The following is a 13,044-nucleotide window of genomic DNA, read 5'->3' as shown; positions in this document are numbered from 1 at the left end:
GGCCCACAGGGGCTATTTCTGGAACACATAAACGACGTCGAGAAAGCATGTCGCCGAACCTGGCAATTTACGCAAAGTTCATTGAAACCAGGAGAGGAAATGAGGTTTGTCATGTTGTTGTTGTTGTTTGTATTGTTGTGTAGATAGAAAGAGTGAGACGAACATCATGTGCATTGAATATGGAGCAACGAGAACATCTTAAGAAAGATTGCCGAGGGCTCAACAACATCCCTGTTTTTTGATCCAATTCTCATCCTAGAGAACAAGCGTAACATTGCGTGATTCGACAAGGACAGCGACGGATGTGACAAGCTTTGCGTTATTGTCTATCCCGAAAGCTTGAACAATGCTTGAACAATGATCGGAGCTATATGATTGTAAGGATCAGATCAACATCCGCAATATCCAGTACTCTGGATGTTTCAGAACCTCTTCTCCCGTAAACTTGAGACCGAAGTATACCTACCGATATCTCCGAAGCGAACGAGCAATCGCAGTAAACTTCTGCATCCTTCACACGCCGAATTACAATTTTGGTTTTCCTTTCGACTTGGCTGTAGTCGACGTCAGCATCACGATTCTCGTTCTCTCACTCTCATAGAAAACACAAATAAATCCCAAACACTCACCATTCAATTCTGCATTCTTCTCAGCAAATCTCTTCTTATGCGCGTTCTCGGTGATCCGTTCAGCCAAGGCATCAAGCGCATCATAAAGAGCCATCAATCGATCCCTTCGCAAAGGTATGTTCTGCAACCGTTTCATTTCCATCATACTCTTCCCGTCATTTACTTCCAATTGACCCTCTAGGAACTCGAGCACTTTTTGGTGGAAGTTTTCCTTGGGCAAGATGCGATTGACCATCCCGTACTTCTCCAGTTCCTCGACGGTCAACTTGCGTCCGAACATGAGGAAATCATTCGCCCGATGGACGCCCATAGAATGTGCGAATGCGGTGGCCGAGCCGAACTCAGGGACCAACCCCAAAGCACTGAACGGGACTTGTAGGTACGCTCCCTCGGCGGCGAGAACAATGTCGGCCTGTCCTTCGAACCAAGCCGCCCCACCACCGACAGCGGGTCCGTTGAGTGCTAATACGAGGACCTTTTTGTGATCTACCATGGAGCGGACGAGTTCGAGTGCTTCGATGAGAAGATGTGAGCAGGGGGGAGAAGGTGCACGTGGTTAATGACTGATAAGCGACTTACCATTCGCGAAGCCGGCAACTGTTGCGACTTTCTTCTCTGCTGGATTGGCGTATTCGGGGTCCTTCCGTGAGATAGTGGCTTAATGGTAAGATGCATGGTCAGTGAAACTGCCCATTCATGATGTGGCATTCTCGGCGCCGGAAACAACCGTTCCTGGTGAATAGGTTTTATGGTTGCACACCTTTAACATCAGCCCCAGATGAAAAGAATCTTCCTTCGCCCGTAATGACAGTAAACACGGTCTCCGGATGTTCATTTAACTCTCTAAGCGCAGAGATCACATCGATTAACAACCTGCCTCCGAAAGCATTGAGTGATTTTGGTCGATTCAACTGGTATCTCTTCGTCAGTCTTCCTCCTGGATGGGTGCGCTGTGGCGGCTGCATCTGAGAATTACCTTGATTATCCCAACCTTGCCTTTGATCTCAAAGATGATGTCGGTATACTTGTACTTGCCTGTTGACGCCATCCTCGATGATGATGGTACCAAGGGCGACGACGACTTTAGAACCTTGTCAGGTAGAGAATAATCTTCGGCGGGATCGAATTGCACTCCAAAATGTCGCAAGAACGAAGACAAAAATGAAAAACTGCGGAAGGGCTTGTTGACCATATAACAGAAAGCCAAGAAGCGAGTTGTTGGACGACCTCGGTTGCTGCTGCGCTGATCGGGTCGGTGTATGTTGTGCGTGTACGGACAGCGAGTCGACGACCTCGTCGGGAAGAGTGTAGTCTTCAAGTGGATCGAATTGCGCTCCCAAGTGTCGTAGAAACGACGACAGAAAGGAGACCCAGATTGAATGATAATCAATCATGGACACGAAGTATCGAATCGGGGGCCCTGAGTATCAGATAATTAATTACCTAGGTACTCCGTAGTTGTTCCCGACAAATCCACCGTGCCCGCCTTTTGAAGTTGTAGTAAGCCGAGGCATCAGACCACGAGTTCTCAGCCTCGCCAGCGCAAGGCTGTGATCACATGGCATCGCCATAAGGCTGCAAGGCTAGTATACGAGCCTATGAGGCTGTGAGTACTCGATAAATCGCAACCACCTGAGGCTACCCAAGTACTCACGAGTGAGCCTTTTATCAGTCCAAATCTTTCAGACCACACACGCCAGGTAATCTAAGGTCAGCACATTCATCCTATCATCCCTCAATTCTCCTCCCATGCATGATGTTCTCATAGCATGGGTTGACCCTCATCACAGCACGTGATAAGGCTACATGGTCACGTGGTAAGGCTGCACGACATGTTCGGGGGAGTTTCCCCGCAATGTAGTTGGTTTTGTTCCTGTGGACTTTTTTATTCCAGTCCGTCCGATCGATCATCCATCGCGTCGCATTTGCAGCCCTTACTTGATCCCACAACCAGAGTACTTTCTGCTACACACTTCTGCTACACGACAGTACCATTCTTATCGCGAATCCTCAAATCTCATCACCTCTCCTCGCAGACACCACAACCGTCCGGCAACAATGTCAGAACCAATCCCCGAATCAATACCAACGTCGGCCGACCCTCGCTCCCGTCGACCTGTCAAACGAGCCCGCGGCACCAACACGGCACTCGCCGCGCAAGCCCACGAGGTCGAGACACTCTTCCTCGATCCAGAGCGACCGGTACACATCCCTGCGGTGTCGAGCGAAACAAAACGTGCAGTCGCCGCTCCACCAGAAATTGTGGCTAATGTCCAAGGTTCTTCTGCCGGCGCTGGCTCAGGCGAGTTTCACGTGTACAAAGCGAGTCGGCGGCGCGAGTACGAACGTCTGCGGGTGATGGACGAAGAGGCCAAGAAGGAAGAGGAGGACGAGGCGTGGGCGAAGCAGGAACGAGAACGACGCGAAAAGGACGAGGAGAAGACCAGAAGGAACCGCGAGAAGAGGATGAAGAAGAAGGGAAAGAAGGGAAATGGGGGAGCCGAAGACAAAGGCAAAGACGGGACGAGTAACAAACAGGGTGGAAGCGTCGACGGAGATCAGACGACGAATGGTGTCAAGAGAAAAGTTGGTGGTGGTGGTGGTGGACTGCAGATACCGAGAAGAGGGAGTCGGGACGATGACCAGGGAAGTGACTTTGGAGTCGCGGAGTTGGCCAAAGAAGTCGGCATCACCATTCATGACGACGACTGACGAGCGAACGAGGGGGCTCCGAGACCTGCAACGATTTTCTCCACTGTACAACATGCACATTCAACGCAGTACTTCAAACATCACACTGTATCATCATCAATCGAGCCACCAAATACTGTACACCAACAAGAGATACCCAATGATCACGCTCAAATCGAGACACATATCCTTCCTTTCGTTTACTTCTTACATATTCATGACATGCTTTCTTGTTCCTCTGTCGCCTACTTATAGAATACTTATTCGTTTCAGGCCTTCTTGTTCCTCTGGCTGATGGCAGCATCAACACCACTAACCCAGCGCACAAAAAGCTGCAACGTGCCCGGAAGCAGGTGGTACAGCGGTATACATTTTGCATAAAGCGGCATCCTGATCACACCTCCGTCGCCACGCTCGATGGTCCGAATGATTTCCTTGGCCACCTCCTGGGCCGTAAGCACGGGGCCGAAAAAGTGCGCGTAGAAGGGTAGGGACGTGATATCGGCAAAGAGCTGCGTGTCGAGTTGTCCAGTTTCGACTAGGAGGGTCTTGACCCTCGCAAACACGTCGGGATCGGGATGCGTGCGGAGTTCGTGGCACAGGGTCTGGTGGAGGGAGGACGCCGCCGCTTTGGAAGCACTGTAATCCGCCAGTGAGGCCGGCGAGAGGTGTGCCAGGACAGAGGAGACGGTGACGACGTGCGCGCCCGTCTTTGAAGAGATCAGACGTGGCAAGACGGCCGAGAGGAGGTTGAAATGCGAGACGGCGTTGATGGACAACGTTCTGCTCGCTTGGTTCGGTGAGAGTGTAGAGTTTTGACCATTGGGTTTGGACTTGGACGACGATGTCGATGCCGGTAGTAACGGTAGACCAGCGATGGTCGACGCCGCGTTGTTGACTAGGATCGTTGGTTCACCGAGCTTGTTGTCTCTTTGTCAGTTCTTTTGCTCTGCCACTGCACGCATAGAAATACTGTGGTACTTTCACGCAGTCAAGGGGGGCTTTGGATAAGAAGCGAAAAGGGGAAGCGAAAGGACCGGGAAAAACACACCTCTTTTATAACCTTCTCAACGGCCCTCTCGACCTTTCTCGCGTCGCTGACGTCCACCACCTCCCAAACCAAATCCCACCGCTCCATGGTCTCTTTTGCTTGCTCGTCCGGTCCTTTGGTGTCCAGCACGGCGACGCTCACGCCCTTGCGGAGGAGCATCTCGGCCATCGCCCTCCCCAACCCGCTCGCCCCTCCCGTGATGACGACGACCTCGCTCTCCCACGCGACCTTTCTGTGCCGGCCGTACGTGACGCGCTGGTTCGCCCAGGCCGCGACCTCGACGGCCACCAAGAACGCCGTGTACCAGAGGGTGTAGTGGGCGATGGGTTCTCGGTGTTTGTGCAGGGCCGCGATGCACAGGTAAAAGATGAAGCTGACGTAAGGATGGAAGACCGAGTTGGCCAGGATCAAAAACAACAGGTCCAGAGTGATGACTCGGTACCACGGTTCCGTTTCCGACCGTGGAAGGTTGAAGCGAGGCGACCTCGACCTCGGCCTTGACCTCGATGACGCCGACGGCGACGACGTCGATGCCGGAGACGATGACGATGACACCATTGTTGGTTGTGCCCTTTTGGGCCCGCTCGGAAGAGAAAATAGTACCGTACTCCGTATGTGCTCGATTGGCCCTCAATTCCCTTTTCTCTTTGCTTTTGATCTTGTCGGAGCTATTAACTGCTGGTGCTGTCGGACTGTCGTGCGTACAAAGTGTTGCGACCCCCTTGCTACGTTTTGTCGATAAGTCGCCGCAGAACGCCCACGAATACGTTCCACTGTAGGTCAACAACAAAAGTTACTTAGGCACCCGATCATTGTACACAATACTCTGTGTTTAGCGACAAAAATCCCTATCGGTCCGTATGTATGGCCAGATTTCGAAATGGTGAAATGGTGAAGGTGTCGTTGATATCAGGGGTCTCCACCGCCAATGAGCGTGTTTCAAATCTGTGACGGGGATGAAACAAGCCACAACAAAATGACCGAACGGAAAAGGGAATGGAGAAAATCACGCGATGATCTCTTCCTTCCTCTATCATAGTCAGTCGTATCCGTACTACAGATCGATCTACAGCGACGTTATTGAGCGCAAGGAAATTGTCCAAGTATCATCTCAATTTTCATAGGGCTTATCATTGAGCTCGACAACGTCATTCGAGCATTAATAGCTATCCAGTTTCGCTTTCAAGACGGGGTATCGAGCAGAAAACTACTCGAGGTAGTCAAAAGATACAAGGCCGCCACCCGTCTTTTTGGTCTCTCCTCGACGACCTACGCAATGAAATGCGTCTGCTAAAAATACTTGCAGAAGGATGCACCTTCCAGAGTACTCGCAGTACCACTACCAATAACACTATTCTCTCCAGAGTCTGCTCAATCAATCTCTCCCGGCAATTCCCCAAGCAGTCCCTCTTCATCACCTTTCCCTGCTTCGTAGGGTGTGCCACTGCTGAGGTATGGCAATTCAGTGCTTGTTCCGTGACCCAACATACCCTCACCACTCCATTCGTATTCATCTTCGATGTTGAACTCTGCTCCTTGTCGAGCGCATCCATTACCGCCTTTCGCAATGATGTCGAGATCTTGCAGTTGCCGCGGGTCGAATCTGAAGCGGGGTTTACCAGGAATAGCCATAATATTAAGATCCTCGTCTCTGGGACGCTGGGTTCGGTCCATGTCGGGAAACAATGTGTTTGGGACTCGAAGTTCAGAGCTTTTGTGGTCTTCTCTGTAACCATCATTTCGACAACTAGGCCCAGCTTCCGTCACCTCCTCGATATCAGATTTATCTTGGATAGTAATTTCGTAGAGAGGTATGCCGATCGCTAGATCGTTCCGGAGCTGAGGAGACGTAGATCCTTGACCACTTCCCGTAACATGCATGGACTCTCGTTGCATCTCTGCTAGCGTATATTCATCTGGATCAGTTTCCGTGGGAGCAAATTGCTTTTCGAAAAAGGCTAGTCGTCGAGCTCGAAGAGCATGCTGATCTGGGGTTCCATTGTCATCACATGGTCTCTTTGTAGAGGGGAATTTGTCCACATCTTGACTTCGACTAGTATGGGTTGACACTGTTGCACCATTGCCTTGAGGAGCACTATCCGAAGATCCCGGCTTGAGATGCACACTTTCTGGAGAAGATTGGCCAGTCTCCAATGAAGAGGTATCACGAATCTGAGTGTTGAGTTGGCTTGACTGGTTGTGGACCGGCATCAAAGGTAGAGGTTCTGTTTCCTGGCTGGAGTAGGTGACTTTGATTTGCTCTGCAAAAGTCTTCAATGCAAACTCTGCTCGTTTTGAAAGAGGCCATGGCCGGTGAGCACAGTATGAACGCAGCAAATGATTTCTCTCTTCGAGTTCCTTCCACGTCATACTTGGGCTGTAGGGAAACGCAGCGTCAAGGGAGAAGTAGGCATGAGGACCGCTAGGTTTTCTCAAATATCGCCAGGTTCCTTTCACAATTCGGGCATCGCGACTTCGAAGCCATCTACCACCACTCGTTCTCGTATCCCAGGGAATGAATTGTCCAACAGGTTGATCTTGTTTTGGGTTAGGATCGATCTGGACACTGGGGTCATCATCTTGTTCATTACATGGCACTGAAGGGCATGGATCAAGGTCTAGGGAGGCTCTCCGGGCATTATCAGTAGTAATAGGGATGAAAATCGAGGGGTCACTTAAGGGCCAGGGTGGTCTCTCAGCTATTGATTTGTCAATATGGTTGTTGTATGGTTTCTCAGAGTAAGGTGAGGGTCGTTTGGGGTCGAAGGGACATTGTACATCCAGCTCTTGCAGCGAAGGCCTTGAAAATCCGCGGAATGTACCATCCTTTATCTTGTTGTCTCTCCAGTGAAGCCACCGTCCGTCTTGAGTGTCAATATCCCAAGCTACCAGGTTTCCCCAAGCATCTCGTCCATTGGCTAGTAGGACATCGCCTATTGGGACAGGGACGTACCCCGACTTTGTCGGCATTTCCTTGTCCTCTGTTTTTTGAGAGTTTTCTGATTCCGATCGAGCAGAAACCGCGGGTTTCACTTTGCGTGCTGATGGCCAATCATCGGCATCACTTTCGCTGTCACTATCCAGAGTTGGGAACCTGCGCCTCCAAGGTTGCCGTCGCTTGAGTTGGGCCTGGGATGATAAAGTCGAAGTCAGTTTCGTGCTTGACGATCGACGTTGGCCCTCGGGAGAGGGAGGGGACTGGGCTGTCCCCGGAACAGAGATCCCTAACATACCATCAGTGTGAGAAGCGAGATCATCTTTGTCCTTCTGCTCTAACAACGTCTTTTCTTTTTCGTCGAGATCTTGTTTCATCTGTCGCAGTTGCTTCTGCCGATGGAACTCCTGATCTTTCCTCAAGGTGAAAACGCGGTCTGTCACAGGTTCGAGAAAAGTTTCGGAGGGTATCTGTTCTCCGGCACCAACTCTCTCAAGGAGATTCCAAGCCCGTCGGAATTCGTCTCTGATCGAGACAAGGCCATTATGTCCAACAGTTCGCGCGACGTTGTGCTCAATTTCGAATGGATCCTCGATGGCGAGGAGGTAGCGCAAGCGAACACTCTTGTTCTTGCCCTCTACCCACTTGGCCTCCGTCCAGCCCTTCTGAGCCTTGGGTAAGATTCCACCTGGCTGTCTGATGGAGATGACATCTCGAGTCCAGAAAAAGCCCTCACGTGTTGCATAGTATCGGAAGAATCCACGAAGCAGCTGCGACGAACTCTCCTTGTTCTTGTTGGTGTTCGCCTCCTGCAAGTGTTTGAGGTCTCCAGGCTTCGAGAGGAATCTGATGTCGAATCCATCAAAGAGCTCAATCTTTCTGTCCGGGTACCAACTATCCTCGGTCTTGGCCAGGTATTGCAGATTCGGAATGACTGGAGGCGAGGCGACGTTCATCAAATAATGAAGCACCATCAATATGTATCCATAACTAGACAACGTACCACGATATGGAGTATTGATGTCTCTTGCCTTTGCCCAGATCTTGACGAAGGTTCCAACATCTCCTACGCGGCTATCCAAGCTCTGATACGTCCAAAGCAGATGCGAGTTGTGCACAGCGACGAAGTTGGTAAAGTTGACATCGCATTGTATACCACAGTCGCCGACGAACTCCAGGTTTGGATTTGTGCGCTTTGCCGGCTTTTGCGAAGATGCATCTTCCACCTTCAGATCCCTCAGGGCTTCACCGATCGAATTTACATCTGCAAGGGCTGATTCTTCCACTTCTGAGGTCTTGACAGTGTCAGGTAAAACAGTCTGGTTCATCTTCTCTGCGGGAACGTCTTTCTGAGGAATTTGATCTTGTGAAGCTTCTCCTGCTTCATTCGCTTCGGCAAGGCTCGATTCGGGCTCGGGTTGGAATGATGACTTTTCCCATGTTGCGCGGTATTCACGAAGGTTGTGAAGCAGCTCAGGAGATGGACGTTCACATACTCGCAGGATTGGCACGCGAGTATTAGTGAGTAACCTTGCTCCATAGGCTCTGTCAAGAAAGGCCTTTTCCAACACACGGCGAACCTCGACATTGAAAAGACATTCTTCATCCTCGGAGTCCTCACATGCATCGACATCAGCAGGAGCCTTTAGAGTAGCCACATCTTTTCCATTGTCTTCCCGACTTGGTAAGGCCAGAAGTAGATCCATGTCGCAGTTGGCCAAAGCAAATCCGTTCGCAAGACTGCCATAGCATTTCAATCTGATCTGGCCCGCATCAAGTTCAGGATACTTCGCACCCAAAGAATCTTTCGCTACCATTTCGAGATCACACCGGAATTTTTCTTTGACCCCGTATTCCTCTGGAGTAAGTCGATGTTGCTTGTGGGCATTATGGGCAACGATCCTTAGGTAGTCCGATTGCTTCATCAAGACATGGCGCATATGACGTTGCTGTTCCGCTGTTCCATAGAAGAGATCAGAATGTGGATGATATAGATTGGGTTGACGTGGATGGGGCTGTCCATAACCAGAGTACTGGATCATGGTAGATGGCACTGTTGGTGGCATGTTTGTATGATAGCCGTAACGGCCTCCACGACCCCGGGAATTACCTCTAGCAAGATCCTGATATTCTCTTGCTGTACCACGGCGCGCATTAGTCGAGGGATGCGTCTGTAATTGCGGTGGTTGAGTTTCAGAAAAAGGAATGTCGGATCGGAGGGGAGCTGCTGAATTGGATCCCAAAGGCGGGAAATCCTCGACGGCGGGCGGAAGTTGAGATGATGTCTGATGGTTTATGAAGGAAGACTGATTCATCTGGGAGGAGTGATAGCCACGGTGGTTCCTGCCTTGACCTCGCCTGCCCCAGTTGCCACGTCCTCCTCGGCCTCTTTGCGGTGGTTGGTGAGCCATGTTCTGAAGTTGACCCCAGACATGGTCGTCGAAGCCAGAATTCTGGTCGGTGGGTTTCATGGTTATTCACCAAGTGAGATCAGGTCAGAAAGACCGCGATGTGCTGAAAGAGTTGAATGGATGTTTGTTGTTGGCATGTGGTGATGTGCCTGGAAATTCACGACAAGCAAGAGGGGAAAAGAGGGTGGGCACATGAACATATAAGTAAGGAAAAGGGACTGTGAATGCAGAGACAATAGGCAGCGCTTGTCATGCTTGATGAGTTTTTTGGATGAGGACCTGATGGGATGATGGTTTTGGTGGATATGAGAGATCGATTGCCTGGTTGTTGGTTGTTCGTTGTTGGTCGTGGTTTCGGCAAAACTACCAGAGGTAGGACGCGGATGTTAGTTATTAGTGTTAATAATGTGAATCGAGGAAGGAAGTTTGTTGATCCGGTTCCGATGATATTGTCTTGGCGCTGACCTCATTTCGGGCTTAGTGGCTCTATCAACCGTCACATACAAGTCGCGAGTACGGATTCAGAATACCTATTCGTATCCAGGTCCATGTTCATGTAAACCTCAACTACAACTTCTTGCTGTAGTTGAAGATTCTTCTTCCTTACCTCTCATTGTACCAACACCCACTTGTTATCCTGCATATTTCCTACCCTCTGTATCGACCTCAACCCTACCCATATCCTTTGCCGGCCTACCTCAAGCCAACAGACAGTTCGATGCTCTCATAGCAGAATGAACGTAGGTTCCGCCCCCGCAGGTGGACCTGCGCAACAGCCTCTCGAGAATCGCCCTGTGGTGAAACGTAAGAAGCCTCAATCCGATCCTTTTTTCAAGGGTCCAAAGAGGAATCCTGCCTTCAAGCCTCAGCTCAACAGTCATCCGACGCCTCCTTTGAATGGCCACCTTCCGTCCAAGTCGCAATCCCTACAACCCTTGACCCCAGCAAGTCAGCGCGATATCTCTCTTGCGAAAAGTTCGATACCAGACAATGAGCGCTACAGCGGCTTTACCGACCCGCGCGTCACTGCCGAGGGCATACCTTACAAAGATTACAGACTAGTGACAACAAAGAAAGATCTTTTAGCTGGTCTGAGGTACCACATACTACAATTAGCTGGAGACAAAGTTGTCGACATTCGCAATGAGTCGGAGTTTCCAAAGCCTGCTCGATTGCATCGACGCGATCCTAGAGCTCCGCCTCCCGGACATCAACACCAGCACAAAGAAGAGGATCAGGGACAACCGGAGCCAAAGGATGGCCTTAATGCCGCCGAACGAGAGGAGTTGACAAGAAGGAAAGAGATCCGACAGAAGGAACGCGAGGCGAATCTCGCCCAGATTGCGCCGTCGCAGAATGCCGCAAACAAGAGAATGAACGCGTTCAAGAAGAAGACCCAACAAGTGTTTAGGCCTGACTTTTCTGCCGAAGACAAGCGCCGAATTCAAACAAACTATGAGGAGAAATTGCCCTGGCATCTAGAAGACTTTGACAGCAAACATTGTCTGATCGGTAGCCACCAGATGGGAGCGATGAGCTCCAACGCAGCGTTTGTCTTCGAACCTGGGGTCGACCCTTCATCAGGACGAGTTCGACTGATTCCAATCGAGAAAGTCTATCAGTTCAAGCCAAAGCGAGAATTGGCGCAGCAAATGACCATTGAAGAAGTCGAGGCTGCCATGAAGAAACGAGGTTCCGATCCAGAATGGTTGATTCGTCAACGAGAAGCCCGTGTCGCCGAAGCGTCCAGAGACCTGGCTGCAAAGCGTTCCAAAGGTGTCTTCACGGGCGCCCAGACTCAAAACATAGCAGGCCGAACTGGTGAAGAAGCTGACCTGGACTATGAAGATGACTTTGCCGACGACGAAGAAGGCGATCTTTTTGTTGACAAGGACGAAGATGAAAAGCTTGCCGAGAAGCGTATCAAAGAGGATCAGCTCCAAGCAAATTTCCTCGACTTCAAAGATTTGAAAGAGTATGATGAGGCGGAAGAACGAGAAAAGCGCGAAGCCGAAGCTCGTAAGCGCAACTTCAAAGAATTACGTAAAGCCCTCGAACGACGCGAGCACAATTACAATCATGGAACCGATTCTGAGTACGAGTCTTCCGTAAGTCTTCATTCTTTGTCTCTGTGGACTTCACTGACAAGCATTATCAGACCGACTCTGAAGAAGAACGCGAGCGTCTTGAGCGCGAACGTATCGCCAATATCAAAAAAGAAGATGAGGACGGTAAGAAGTCTGCCGTTCCTAGCCCAGGCGGCACTCCATCAGGGCGAAGGGAAAAGAAAGGCACGGGCAGCGATCGTGAGAGAGCTCGCGGCCTCAAACGTCCTGGAAGCCCTAATCTCTCCGAAGCCAGCGGCACCGATGCCTCGACTCGCAAGAAGAAACTAAAGTCCAAGCATCTGTCATCCAGCCAACCCACTCCCAGTGTGTCGAGACCCATGTCTCCCGCCAATGTGCCTGGTCAAGTCCGGAAACGAACTGGCGCTGGTTCGGACACTGAAGCCGGCATGAGTGACCGCGATGGTGGGGTAATGTCCGATGCCAGCCGTACTCGAAAGATCAAGTTGAAGATGAGCGCTAGTCCGCCTGCGACGAGCCCATCGAGCCGGGCTGTGAGTCCTGCGCCAGGCATCGCTGGCGGTGCACCAAGTCCGACGTCAGCACCTACAGCCTTTCCAAGTGTTCAGGACATTAAGAATGCAATCCCGTCACATGGGATCACTATCAAGGATCTCATGAAGATTGTGGCGCATCCAAAAGAACGACGAGGTGAATTCGTCAACCTGGTCAAGGAAGTTGCCAAGATGGATAAGGAGAGGAACGTGCTGGTGCTGAAATAGACACTCCTAAGTCGGGAAAGCATGTCTGGCTGATATCGGCATGGCACAAACTGTCGAGGTGTATGAAGGGAGACCTTTCACAAACTTCGGCAATTCACTCAAGGCTGTAAGTGTTATGGATTTACCTGAGGCCTACAATAGGTAGGCCGGTGGCCACTGAGCAGTCTGGTCATTAGCAAATGTATGAGATAAAACAACAATATCATTTTAAAGCGCCTTGACACGTCACCACCTGGTGTCGATTTCTGTGATCGGAAAGCTCTGCATGCCTCGACTCGCGGGGGTTTATGGTGCACTAACGGAGGTATTATCTAAAGAGTATGGTCTCAGCTTAGACTTCTGAAGCCATATGGATAGTTAAACTTGATACTTCTAGACAGATCTTCTTTGTAATCATAAACTTCCTCTTTGGTTTACAATTACAGGATCAATATCAGTTGTTGATGAAGTCGACTGAGCGCGAAAGGCGGCGGGTCACT

General features: G+C 50.5%; 5 protein-coding genes across 6 annotated transcripts; 2 read left to right on the top strand and 3 right to left on the bottom strand.

Moving 5' to 3' along the window:
- Window positions 1-212: 212 nt before the first annotated feature.
- PV06_07051 lies at window positions 213-2,060 on the bottom strand. 2 transcript variants are annotated; one of them, XM_016408237.1, is made up of 6 exons: window positions 1,606-2,060; window positions 1,390-1,540; window positions 1,209-1,286; window positions 630-1,142; window positions 467-554; window positions 213-413 (listed from the first exon to the last, which is right to left on the bottom strand). In XM_016408237.1, exons 1-5 carry the CDS (start codon window positions 1,819-1,821, stop codon window positions 526-528), a joined length of 987 nt encoding a protein of 328 aa, XP_016261717.1. In that variant the 5' UTR covers window positions 1,822-2,060; the 3' UTR covers window positions 213-413; window positions 467-525. The 2 variants fall into 2 exon arrangements, with proteins under 2 accessions (XP_016261717.1, XP_016261716.1); XM_016408236.1 differs by having other exon boundaries at window positions 213-554.
- A 473-nt stretch (window positions 2,061-2,533) lies between these two features.
- PV06_07050 (uncharacterized protein) lies at window positions 2,534-3,518 on the top strand. The gene has a single exon (XM_016408235.1). It carries the CDS (start codon window positions 2,688-2,690, stop codon window positions 3,339-3,341), a length of 654 nt encoding a protein of 217 aa, XP_016261715.1. The 5' UTR covers window positions 2,534-2,687; the 3' UTR covers window positions 3,342-3,518.
- A 71-nt stretch (window positions 3,519-3,589) lies between these two features.
- PV06_07049 (uncharacterized protein) lies at window positions 3,590-5,219 on the bottom strand (the record flags this gene model as incomplete). The annotated part of the gene is made up of 2 exons (XM_016408234.1): window positions 4,372-5,219; window positions 3,590-4,240 (listed from the first exon to the last, which is right to left on the bottom strand). Exons 1-2 carry the CDS (start codon window positions 4,927-4,929, stop codon window positions 3,590-3,592), a joined length of 1,209 nt encoding a protein of 402 aa, XP_016261714.1. The 5' UTR covers window positions 4,930-5,219.
- A 302-nt stretch (window positions 5,220-5,521) lies between these two features.
- On the bottom strand, window positions 5,522-10,063 carry PV06_07048 (uncharacterized protein). The gene has a single exon (XM_016408233.1). It carries the CDS (start codon window positions 9,775-9,777, stop codon window positions 5,743-5,745), a length of 4,035 nt encoding a protein of 1,344 aa, XP_016261713.1. The 5' UTR covers window positions 9,778-10,063; the 3' UTR covers window positions 5,522-5,742.
- A 204-nt stretch (window positions 10,064-10,267) lies between these two features.
- Window positions 10,268-12,780, top strand: PV06_07047 (uncharacterized protein). The gene is made up of 2 exons (XM_016408232.1): window positions 10,268-11,825; window positions 11,876-12,780. Exons 1-2 carry the CDS (start codon window positions 10,452-10,454, stop codon window positions 12,563-12,565), a joined length of 2,064 nt encoding a protein of 687 aa, XP_016261712.1. The 5' UTR covers window positions 10,268-10,451; the 3' UTR covers window positions 12,566-12,780.
- The last annotated feature ends 264 nt before the right edge of the window (window positions 12,781-13,044 follow it).

This window comes from Exophiala oligosperma (genome assembly GCF_000835515.1).
Source record: "Exophiala oligosperma strain CBS 72588 unplaced genomic scaffold supercont1.6, whole genome shotgun sequence".
NCBI lineage: Eukaryota > Fungi > Ascomycota > Eurotiomycetes > Chaetothyriales > Herpotrichiellaceae > Exophiala > Exophiala oligosperma.
This window is presented reverse-complemented; position numbering and strand designations above follow the sequence as displayed.